We start from the raw sequence: 12794 nt of genomic DNA, 5'->3' as shown, positions 1-12794 counted from the left end.
ACTCGTGTTGTGATGTCATGTGTTCATTTGTGCATTTGTTCTTTCTTTTATTCGTTTGTTGGGTTGTTTGTATTTCCCTTTCTCTTCTAGGTTTACTCCCAGTTCTCTACTGTAAATTAAACTCGATCCATGACCTTTTCTGGTTTGCTACCATGCTGAGCACAGAGAGTAATGGGTAATGAATACGGTCCACAGGACCCAGTCAAACGACAACGGGAAGCCAAACAGCACTCAGCACTGACACCACAGCAAACTTCCCAACTTTTGAGTTCAGTCTTTCTCCTTCTTGTCTTTTCTTAGGAATATCAGTCCTGCAACACGCTGCCCTGCCTGGACCTGAAGAAGACCACACCATGGACGCCGTGGACTCCCGTGAACATCTCGGATAACGGCGGCCATTACGAGCAGAGGTTCCGCTACACATGCAAGGCTCGGGTCCCGGAGCCAAGCCTGCTGGAGGTGGGCCGGCAGAGGATCGAGATGCGCTACTGCTCCAGTGACGGCTCCACAGGCTGCTCGGCCGACGGTCAGGCCCCCTTCACCGCACCCCTCCGCCCGCAGCTGTGCTCCGTCTGACTCTCTCGCTCTCTCTCTGACCTTCTCTGTATCTGTCTCTCTCTAAATAACCCTTTTCTCGTTCTCTCTCTCACTCACTTTTTTTCTCTTTCTCTTTCCTTCCTTCTCTCTTTCCTTCTCTCTCTTTCTCTATTTCTCTCTCTCTGTCCTTCTCTGTCTTTCTCCCCTTATCTCTCTTTGTTTTGATTTCAGTTGGCTGCCTTTTTCTCTCTTTCTTTGTTCTCTCTGTCTCCACTCCACTGTCTCTTTAACTTAATATTGATCTAGCTCTTTTTCTTTCTTTTCTTTCTCTTTCCCTCTATTTGTCTCTCTCTCTCCCTCTGTGTGCTAATATTTCTCCTGTTCTACTCACTGAGTCCATTTGTGTTCCTACTAAAGTGAGCAGTGTGAATGAAGCGAACGTTATCACAGCAGCTGTTAACTCCATACAGAGTCAAACACCCAGAGAACCAGGCCCACAGGTCTGCCTTCAGAGACAAACACCCAGAGAACCAGGCCCACAGGTCTGCCTTCAGAGACAAACACCCAGAGAACCAGGCCCACAGGTCTGCCTTCAGAGTCAAACCCCCAGAGAACCAGGCCCACAGGTCTGCCTTCAGAGACAAACACCCAGAGAACCAGGCCCACAGGTCTGCCTTCAGAGTCAAACCCCCAGAGAACCAGGCCCACAGGTCTGTCCTCAGAGACAAACCCCCAGAGAACCAGGCCCACAGGTCTGTCCTCAGAGACAAACCCCCAGAGAACCAGGCCCACAGGTCTGTCCTCAGAGTCAAACACCCAGACTGTGAGGAGGAGAATGTTAACACATCTGAGGATTGTAAACACTTCAAGTTAATTAATCATATGTTAATTTACATGTTGAATGCAACAAGAATCCTATCGTTGTAGGATACAGAGTACATATGACTGCAGTAACAATATAATAAAATCTTGCCGTCAAGCATAATTATAAAGTTTATTAGTGATTTCCCCAAGTGGTTCAAAGGCCTGTCTGTAGCAGTTTGTAACTGCCATCAGCCACCCACCAAGAGCCTGATTACTCTGGAGTCCTAGCAGAAGACTGTCCTACATACACACACTCAGCCCGTCGCCACATGTAGATTCTCCCAGGGATATTTTCAGCTTGGAGCCCATAATGGAGAAAGACGAACAGGTCTCATGCTTTAGGTCGTGTGCAGCCATGTGTTTATTCTTGTGAAGAGTTTGGTTTGAAGATTTTGATGGAATGGAATTTCGGAAGCTTCTGCCTGCATGACAACATGAATTGAATTAAATGGAATTCAATGCTCTCCACATTAATGGGATTAAATGAAATTCAATACATTCCCAGTGGATTCGGCCCCAGCCCAACCTGTCAAGCCTACCTCTGTTCAGGCAAGGTGATAACAAGCTGAACAGTTCAGAGACTTTGTCTCTCTAATGACCTAAAGACACCAGGCTCCAAGGCTGTGATCTCTTCTGGAGAACTAATTATGTATCAGATACCCTGTGGCACCTACTTATCTAACTCATCATTTATCTAAATCTTGCTGCACAAGGTTCCTCTAAGGCTAGTGTCAGATTATAATTTATAAGTATGGAGACTACCAGGCGGATTCAGGAATCAATCCTCCCCGCGAACAGCTAGTTCTCCCCACATCTCGTTCACGGTCATCCAGTTGGGTCGTCGCGCAGTACAACGTACCTGACGGACCAACGGGCTCACCCAGGTCTTTCGGACCATCATTAACCCACAGTGCACCAGCCAAGGCTTGTAATTACCGCCACGCCAAAGGCACGCGCGGCCGTCAGCGGCTCAGCCGCCGGGCCCGATCTCCGGGGCGAATGTTCTGCCACTAGATGACGATTTACCCGTCCCACTGGACCTTTCTCTATCGATCTGAATCTCTAAGTTGCAGCCGTGTTAAGGTAGGGCGATAAAACACAGCGCCCAAGAGCCCGCGTGCTGTAGACAACAAAACACGGTCCCACTGAAGATGGTGCTAAACTAGGGAACCAGACGGCAGTCGATACAACACAGCAGAGCGTGCGGTTTACTTCTATGACAAATAAGATGTTGTGTGATTAAAGGTTGAGGAGAATAATCCATTTCTGTCCCTGCAGGCTTGAAGTGCTCAGAAGACATAAAACAGTGAATGCAGAAAGGTCAGCCCAGCAGTCTGGGATGTGTGTGCTGATGGAGTCTGAAGTTTGCTCGCATACGGAAGAAAAACACACGCGCACTGATCAAAACTCCACTGTGTTGTTTGTCCTGGAGTTATTTCCTTTCAGACAGGACGTCTGTGCTGGTGTAATTCCAACACTGCTGATGTTACTCACCGTTTGGCAGGGTGAAGTATTTTATACCACCTCGTCTTCGACAAATCACTATCAATAGCGTAGACTGGAAGACACTGTCCTATTAATAACTCCTGTTATCAGACCTGTGTGAAGACCAGTTTGCACCGGCTCACAGTGGTAGAGTTTAGTTCAGCACTGTCGGCCTGACATGATGCGTTAGTCTGGAGATCAACTAGAGTCTCCATTTATCTATGTCACCTGCGTTTACTGTAGAGTTCCTGAGGAGAATCGCAGTCTAACAACACCTGGAGGTCATTTGTCATGTTTATATCATTTTCTTTGTGAAGCTTTACCATACCCTTACTACACCCATACCAAACCCTTACTACACCCTTACCAAACCCTTACTACACCCATACCAAACCCTTACTACACCCTTACCATACCCTTACTACACCCATACCATACCCTTACTACACCCTTACCATACCCTTACTACACCCATACCATACCCTTACTACACCCTTACCATACCCTTACTACAACCTTACCATACCCTTACTACACCCTTACCATACCCTTACTACACCCATACCAAACCCTTACTACACCCTTACCATACCCTTACTACACCCATACCATACCCTTACTACACCCTTACCATACCCTTACTACACCCATACCATACCCTTACTACACCCTTACCATACCCTTACTACACCCTTACCATACCCTTACTACACCCTTACCAAACCCTTACTACACCCTTACCATACCCTTACTACACCCTTACCATACCCTTCCTGTCTGGGATATTAGGACACACTTATGGTAATGAGTGCTACTGCTAAGAGGTCAGCTGGTGGTTTTGGGTTGTTTTGTGTGTGTGTGTGTGTGTGTGTGTGTGTGTGTGTGTGTGTGTGTGTGTGTGTGTGTGTGTCAGGACTGTGTGTTTTCAGCAGGGCTTTGAACTACATTCACTTTCCTTTGAGCCGTGTCAATACTGCCCGAATCAGAGGGCCACGGCCATCAAAACCCCCTGACATTTCCCTCGTGTGATGTTGGAACTATTTTATGCAGGTAGATTTTTTTTATTGGCTCGTCTGCAGATGCGTTGACATTGATGTGTTATTCTGGGAGAAATATCAGCTCATCCAGCAGACGTTTAGTGAAGAGCCAATCGGCCAAAAGAGAATTCTAGCAATTACCCAAGGTAGATTAAAGTAGATGAAATTGCAATGTATTGTCAAATAATGAAATAACTCTTATTGGCATCTCGTTGACAAACATTCATTAAAGTGTCGCAATCTTAATGATGATCGTCAGCTAATTACTGGCCAGCAGTGATTTAAGACTCTGTCTGTTCGTATTAAGGTGTGAATGGTGCTTTTATCAAAGGGTTCGCTTGTATAATTGCACCATTTTGCTTTTTGTTAAACTTATGTTACACGGTTTAGTGCTGCACTCTGAGAACAATAGAAATCAATACCAGCACCATTACTGTAGGCTCTTCCTGAGAGTGATGGCAGAGGGTCTACAGACACGGGCCACAGCGTTCCGGCAACGTTCCTGCAGCGTTCCTGTGTGTTCCTGCAACGTTCCTGTGTGTTCCTGCAACATTCCTGCAGCGTTCCTGTGTGTTCCTGCAACGTTCCTGCAGCGTTCCTGTGTGTTCCTGCAGCGTTCCTGTGTGTTCCTGCAGCGTTCCTGTGTGTTCCTGCAGCATTCCAGAGTGTTCCTGCAGCATTCCTGTGTGTTCCTGCAGCATTCCTGTGTGTTCCTGCAGCGTTCCAGTGTTCCTGCAGCGTTCCTGTGTGTTCCTGCACCGTTCCTGTGTGTTCCTGCAACGTTCCTACAGCGTTCCAGTGTGTTCCTGCAGCGTTCCTGTGTGTTCCTGCAGCGTTCCTGTGTGTTCCTGCAGTGTTCCTGCAGCGTTCCTGTGTTTCTGCAGCGTTCCTGTGTGTTCCTGCAGCGTTCCTGTGTGTTCCTGCAACGTTCCTGCAGCGTTCCAGTGTGTTCCTGCAGCGTTCCTGTGTGTTCCTGCAGCGTTCCAGTGTGTTCCTGCAGTGTTCCAGTGTGTTCCTGCAGCGTTCCTGTGTGTTCCTGCAGCGTTCCAGTGTGTTCCTGCAGTGTTCCTGTGTGTTCCTGCAGCGTTCCTGTGTGTTCCTGCAGTGTTCCTGTGTGTTCCTGCAGCGTTCCTGTGTGTTCCTGCAGTGTTCCTGTGTGTTCCTGCAGCGTTCCAGTGTTCCTGCAGCGTTCCTGTGTGTTCCTGCAGCGTTCCTGTGTGTTCCTGCAACGTTCCTGCAGCGTTCCAGTGTGTTCCTGCAGCGTTCCTGTGTGTTCCTGCAGCGTTCCAGTGTGTTCCTGCAGTGTTCCTGTGTGTTCCTGCAGCGTTCCTGTGTGTTCCTGCAGTGTTACTGTGTGTTCCTGCAGTGTTCCTGTGTGTTCCTGCAGCATTCCTGTGTGTTCCTGCAGTGTTCCTGTGTGTTCCTGCAGCGTTCCTGTGTGTTCCTGTAGCGTTCCTGTGTGTTCCTGCAGAGTTCCTGTGTGTTCCTGCAGAGTTCCTGTGTGTTCCTGCAGCATTTCTGTAGCGTTCCTGTGTGTTCCTGTAGCGTTCCTGTGTGTTCCTGCAGTGTCTATGCTCTGCAGGCACATGGAGGCAGTTAGCGGTTACACTGCAGGTCTGACCTCCTCTGCTCAGCGACGCTGTGCCATGTTTTCGGCGTTTACGTTAGAGCTGCTATGATAAAGTTGGGTTGGACTTCTGGATGGCAGCTGTTCCGCTCTTTTTCTCTCTCTTTCTCTCCATGATTTTTCTCTACTTCTATCCCTATTATTCTCTCTCTCACCATTTCTCTCTCTCTCTCCATCTGTCTCCCTACCTCTTCCTCTACCTTTTCTCTCTTCCTTCTCTCACTCTTTCTCTCATTCCTTCTCTCGGACCCACTCTCTCTTTCGCCTCCCTCCCCCTCTCACTCACCGATATCTCTAGGCTTTCTCTCATTGATTTCCTGCACATCGATCTGTCCATAAGTATCTCTAAGTCCTATAATCCCCACCTTAGGAGTTGTGTTGGAAAGAATAGTCAATTCCATGATGGATATGAAGTCAGATAGAACAGTAAAGTTATTAGGTCTTCATAATGACGTCCATTCTGAACTCTGACCTTTAGTCTGCTGTAAACTCTCCGTGCTACTCTTCCGTGGTTTGCTCACTGAAGACACCACGCTGCAGTGAAACGCGTCTCCATAATTACCTGCTCACAGACCCAGTAGGGAGCCATTTCTGATCGTCCTTTCCTTGGTGTTAATAAGCATCTCCAGACACTCCTGGGCGTCTCCCTCACACTCTTCTCCACAGCTGGGGAGAGTGGTGTCAACAACGTGCTTGCTTGTACAGAGCGGTTGGTTTGCTGGATTAGGGGTCGATCCAATGGCAGTGCGGGGATGACGTTGAGTTCACGTTGAGTTCACGTTGAGTTCACGGAGCCGGAGCTCTGCCCTCGCCATGGCGACCTTGTCCACGGCGGGTCCCGTCACTCCAGCGTGGTAACGTGGACTCAGCTCGCCACTGTCCAAATGCAGCAGTGGGACAAATTGTCCATTATCACCTGGATAAAAGAGCACACAGCCTGTTTGTTTACGTAGGGGTCAGAGCTCACGTTGACCTGACCTTTAGGGCCCATGAAGCAGCGTTGGGTCCTGGACACGGCTGTCTGCTGGGGAGTGCTCCGGATAAAGGGTCATGGGTCACCAGCGACCGCCTGAAGAGACCCGCCTGCTGATTCATCCTCACCAACGCTTCTGCATGGCTGTCAGTGTGTAAGACGTTCAGAGAGAAGATGTGAGGACAAAGAGAGAAAGAGAAACTTGTTCTAGACTTTTTCTCACGTTGGCTAAATTGAATCTGGTTCATTTAAGTCAAATTTACAGCTGAGCTGAAGGGTTCTTTTTTAACCTCTGATGTGTCACTATTAATAGAAAAGGTGTAATCTTAAATCTGCTTGGTGTCTCAGACTCTCACACACTCTACGTTCTCCTGCGGCCCACTGGGGTCAGTTCTAAAGTCTGTTTATGGCAGCACATCAAACACCAGCTCTCCATCACTCGGGATTAACTCTAAGAGTTCTTCACTTCAGGAGATTTTAACAATCCATCCTTCTGTTTTGTGTGTATGTGTGTGTGTGTGTGTGTGTGTGTGTGTGTGTGTGTGTGTGTGTGTGTGTGTGGTACAGGGGAGCTGATGCTCTCAGGCCGTATCACAGGCCTCATGGTGAACGGTGCTTGGTCTTCCTGGAGCTCGTGGAGTCAGTGTAGCCGTGACTGCAGCTCAGGGATTCGCAGTCGGAAGCGTGTGTGTGCCAGCCCCAAACCCAAATACGGGGGCACGGCCTGTCTGGGCCCAGCCCAGGAATACCAGGAGTGTAACACCACCCCTTGTCCAGGTGAGCATACCCTGCATGCACTCACACACATGCACATGTATTCATGCACACAAGCACTCATACACACACTCACACCCACCCACCCACACACACACACACACACACTCAGATAATCATACACACACACACACACACACACACACACTTTTTGTGTTACAATCTCATATAACCTGCTTTGAGTTTAACAGTGATACCCAACTCCTGCCTAACTACGTCAAAACTGGGATTCTCATTTCATACTAATATGATAATCACTCACACACCCAACACACATACATGCACTCAAACCCAACACACATACATGCTCTCAAACCCAACACACATACATGCTCTCAAACCCAACACACATACATGCTCTCAAACCCAACACACATACATGCACTCAAACCCAACACACATACATGCGCTCAAACCCAACACACATACATGCGCTCAAACCCAACACACATACATGCGCTCAAACCCAACACACATACATGCGCTCAAACCCAACACACATACATGCACTCAAACCCAACACACATACATGCGCTCAAACCCAACACACATACATGCACTCAAACCCAACACACATACATGCGCTCAAACCCAACACACATACATGCGCTCAAACCCAACACACATACATGCGCTCAAACCCAACACACATACATGCACTCAAACCCAACACACATACATGCACTCAAACCCAACACACATACATGCACTCAAACCCAACACACATACATGCACTCAAACCCAATACTCAGGCACGCTAAGGTGCGTTCTTCCCGTTCTACTCTGCACACACGTGAATGTGTCTCGTCTTACAGCAGGGTCCCCGGGCCTATCAAGAAGACTGCTGAGCAGTGATGCACAATAATAGAGACAGAGAGGAAAAGGCCTTTGTGCCCGTGTAAAGGTGCCTGCTGCTGTTTGGAGGTGCAACACTCCTAATTTGTCAGTGGAAATGGTGGAAAGGTCCTTGCGGGGGCTTCACGTGTAATCACATTTTAGGCTAATTACACTGCCTACAATGGGAAGGCAGCGTGGTGTCATTGCAGGACTGCAACAACACCGCCTCTTGCTCACACGCAGGAGGACGAGGCAGACTAATTAAACGATGTGCGCGCTCCCGTATCGCTGCCTGGAAACACTCCGCTCGAGCAGGAGACCGAGCCCGCCAGACGATTTCTGCACCAACAGACAATGAGGGATTTCGCTCAGCGCCATTATTAATCACACGCTCGCCGTCGCTCACGCCGGACACCCGCAGCTACGGCACGCTGGACCGAGCCCATCCATCAGCGCCGGCGCTGACGGGCTACAGGGCTTGGCCTGACTCCACTGAGCAGGACTTGTTTCGTTCAGAACACGCGGTCGTGACCCTGCGACCATCGGTGTTTGACCAGTGTTTTCTAGTGGACTGTAGACCAGTGCATTACATTTGGAGACTAGCTCAAAACCTGTATCGGAAAACAATTGCAAAACACAGAATGGATGTTTGTACTGTTAAATGTCAAGTCCATCTCTAGACAGTCCATTTATGTGTAGGTGGTGTTAACAGCAACCTTGGTCTACACCAGACAAAGGTGTTGAAAATTAGTTTTCTACTATGAGTCCTGGTCGAGGTGGACATGTTTCCAATGGGAATAGATCACATAACGTTTGTGTTCTTGAAGTCCTGTGTTCTTGTATTCATTGCATCTGCATGATAAGCTCAGTGTTCTTGTAGTCCTATGTTCTTGTAGTCCTGTGTAATTGTAGTCATTTAGCTCCATTACCACATTCATCTTAACCCACATTTCAGCCCTTCAACCCTCCAGATGACCTCACACCCAGTATTCTTCCTTAAAGTTAATGTAGTCAAAGGATTCCCTGATAGTCAACAAGTGACACAAGGCAGGGTTAGAGTTCATCGCTGCAGGGTTAGAGTTCATCTCTGCAGGGTTAGAGTTCATCTCTTCAGGGGAAGAGTCAAGAAGACTCCTTTTAGCAGAGAATGGCAGCGTCACCATCCTGAGAGAAAGCAGACTCACACTTGCTTGTCGTAGATGGCCGCTAGCTGTCCGCTTCATCAGTGCAAATTGGCCAGTATGTCACTCACATCAATGAGCCGCTTGTCTAGACCACATGCATGGACCTGCACATGCACAGACCTGCATGCACACGTGCATAGACCTGCACGGGACCTCCAGGACGCGAACTGTGACAGGCCGTTTTGGAACGCGTGTTGGAGAGGTACTGTAATTTAAAGAGAAAGAAAGAGAGGGCATGTGTTTCCCAGCAATCACTGGTCCCGTTGTAAAAAAAAAAGAAAAGAATCTTTTCTTCACTGTCTGTTGCTGTGGAGTGAGATAGAGCAATCAGTCATACAGCAGCTGAAATGCCTGATCTGTCACTTTCCTGTAGAGAAATTACAGCAAGAATGACAAAACCCCAGTGAGAAGTACAATTACAGCCCTGCACATTCCCTCAGACTCTTTAAAGCAGCACTGAAAGACCATCGTCTCCTGCTCCTAGCACAGGGAGGGCAGCACACGGGAACAGTGGCACTTGGGGAGGGCGTGGCAGAGGGAGGGCGGGGCAGAGGGAGGGCGGGGCAGAGGAAGGGCGGGGCAGTGGGAGGGCGGGGCAGAAACGAGCTGCTACTGGCTGGTGTTTTACTTCCACGTCTTCCACGTTCCAAGTCACAACTCCCTCGTTTAAAACAGAAACAGCACATCTCAAATGTGCTTAAACTGGTGCTGTCGACTAGCATTGATATAGTACAATAATATTATATCATCTCCCCTGGTTCTGTGCACACATCTAGTAAGTCTGTGTGATTCGAGTTATTTGTTCTAGCCAGTTGAAGCTTGTAAGGCTTGTAATAGCTTGTCAGGCATTCAGGGTCCCAGTATAATGTGAGTCAGAGTGAGAGCAGAGTCTTCAGTCTTCATTAGAACTCAAACTACAGGAGTGGGATGTGAGAGGAGTGAGACGTGAGAGGAGTGGGATGTGAGAGGAGTGTGTAACGGGGCTCGCGCCCCGGAGCGAGAAGACGGACACAATCGCTGAGAAGAGCGAGATTTATTACAGGATATTCCATAGCCATCATCAGAGAAACAGTCCGGGGTCATAACGGGAGGGCAGTCAGAGTAACAAAGGTAAACAGGCATGACGAACACACGACGGGGAAACACAGAGCAACTCACGATCAAGACGAAACAGCCAAGCACCAAACAACAGCATGCACAAAAGAACGATAGAACAAAATGAACAAAATAACCGATAGCCAGACTGGGGAAGTGCAGGGATTATAAGGACATGAACTAAACAAGGCACAGGTGATGGCAATGACACCGGGGCGTGGTAACTAACGAGGAATTAATCAAAACCAACGAGCAGGGCGGGACAAACGGGCAAGAACACAGACACGAGGGAACCCAGGGTGACAGCTAGGAGAGGGGGCGTAGCCCCACGTGACAGAACCCCCCCTCAAAGCGTGCCACCCCGGGGCACGCAAGGGCAGACAGGACAGGGAACCACGAAACACGGCGAGGGACAGCGGACACAGGACAGACCGGAGGAACAGACCAGGGGAAAGCAGGGCACGGAGAACAGGGCACGGCAGGGACAGAGAAACCAGAGACTGGCCCGGAGCTGGGCCGGGACGGGGCATCACAGGCAGGGACAGGGCCAGGCATGGGAGCAGGACTGGACGGGACCGGACAGGGAGTAGACACAGGAGCGGGGCCAGGGAACAGGGCAGAGGCAAACACAGAGGCAAAGACAGCATCGACAACAGAGACAGGGACAGGAACAAGGTGAGTGACAACTTGGGGAACAGACATGGGGACTGGGACAGAGACGACACCACTGGAAACAGACACTGGAACAGGAACCTGGAGTCGAACAGACACAACAACGGGGACAGGAACCAAAACAAAGCTGGGGACGGAACATGGGTGCAAGGGGAACACGGGCATAGAAACAGGTGTACAGGACAGAGCAGAGGGCACATAAAGTCCATGCCCAACAGAGGGCAGCAGAGTCACTGGAGGAACAGGCGCGGTCCGCTGGCGGCCAGCGGGAACAGGCGCGGTCCGCTGGCGGGCAGCGGGAACAGGCGCGGTCCGCTGGCGGGCAGCGGGAACAGGCGCGGTCCGCTGGCGGGCAGCGGGAACAGGCGCGGTCCGCTGGCGGGCAGCGGGAACAGGCGGCAACCCCTCCTGGGTCGCGGAGACAGGAACCGGCGAGGACGACCCCTCCTGGGTCGCGGGGACAGGAACCGGCGAGGACGACCCCTCCTGGGTCGCGGGGACAGGAACCGGCGTGGACGACCCCTCCTGGGTCGCGGGGACAGGAACCGGCGTGGTCTGCCTACGGGCAGCGGGGACAGGAACCGGCGTGGTCTGCCTACGGGCAGCGGGGACAGGAACCGGCGTGGTCTGCCTACGGGCAGCGGGAACGGGAACCGGCGTGGACTGTCGACGGGCAGCGGGAACGGGAACCGGCGTGGACTGCCGACGGGCAGCGGGAACGGGAACTGGCGTGGGTGACCTCCTCAGGATCGCGGGAACAGGCCGCAGAGGTGACATGACGTCCTCGGGGGGCGGAGTCGCCGCACTGACGTCCTCGGGGGGCGGAGCCGCCGCACTGACGTCCTCGGGGGGCGGAGCCGCCGCTCTGACGTCTTCGGGGGGCGGAGTCGCCGCTCTGACGTCCTCGGGGGGCGGAGTCGCCGCTCTGACGTCCTCGGGGGGCGGAGCCGCCGCTCTGACGTCCTCAGGGGGCGGGACCGCCAAGCCGACGTCATCCCGGGTCTGAGCCGGCCACTCTTGCCATGAGTGGCTAGTACTCCCCCCCAAAAAACACTTTGGGAGCCTTTGGGGAGTGGCTTCCGGGAGTAGCGGAGGGAGGTCCTCTTCCACAGGGTCCTGGGCGAGCCTGGAAGAACACACAGACACAGAAGCTCCTCGGTTGCTCTCTCTGCGATGGCTCCGCCTCCCTTGAGGTGTCGGGAGCTCGCAGACGCCATTAAGACACAACCGAGGGTTAAGCCAACGCTCGTCTGTGCGCTCTGTCCGTCTGCCCGCGACTTGTACTACAGGTTTCTCCTCCCTATAGTGATCACCAAGCCGGGCAGACTCATAGCGCTCAACAGGAGTCTCGTCGCGAAAGCCAGTCGAAGTTGTAAGTGACTGCGCTTTCTTCTGAGTGCGACGAGACTTCCGTGTTCCCACAGCGCCAGGGGAATTTCTGTCTCTGGTTCGTTCGTGCTGTAATATCGGAGAGTCGAACCGAATTAAACCAGCCAACATCTCATTACAGCGATCGAACTTACCAGAGTCTCGCTCTCTCGCTGTGTCCTTCGGTGATCGGTTATTATGTAACGGGGCTCGCGCCCCGGAGCGAGAAGACGGACACAATCGCTGAGAAGAGCGAGATTTATTACAGGATATTCCATAGCCATCATCAGAGAAACAGTCCGGGGTCATAACGGGAGGGCAGTCAGAGTAACAAAGGTAAA

At 51.1% G+C, this 12794-nt stretch overlaps 1 protein-coding gene across 2 annotated transcripts in view; it reads left to right on the top strand.

The window, feature by feature from the left end:
- sema5a (sema domain, seven thrombospondin repeats (type 1 and type 1-like), transmembrane domain (TM) and short cytoplasmic domain, (semaphorin) 5A) overlaps positions 1-12794 on the top strand; it is a 117330-nt gene that overhangs the window by 94819 nt on the left and 9717 nt on the right. For both annotated transcript variants that reach the window (XR_013132425.1, XM_077012831.1), the window contains exons 16-17: positions 301-526; positions 7091-7300. Coding sequence is in view for 1 of the 2 variants with exons in the window: in XM_077012831.1 (XP_076868946.1) it covers positions 301-526; positions 7091-7300 (436 nt within the window). In the remaining variant the exon portion in view is untranslated. The remainder of the gene's footprint in view (positions 1-300; positions 527-7090; positions 7301-12794) is intronic.

This window comes from Brachyhypopomus gauderio, chromosome 7 (genome assembly GCF_052324685.1).
Source record: "Brachyhypopomus gauderio isolate BG-103 chromosome 7, BGAUD_0.2, whole genome shotgun sequence".
NCBI lineage: Eukaryota > Metazoa > Chordata > Actinopteri > Gymnotiformes > Hypopomidae > Brachyhypopomus > Brachyhypopomus gauderio.
Note: the sequence above shows the minus strand (reverse complement) of the source record. Positions and strands in the feature narration are given on the sequence as shown.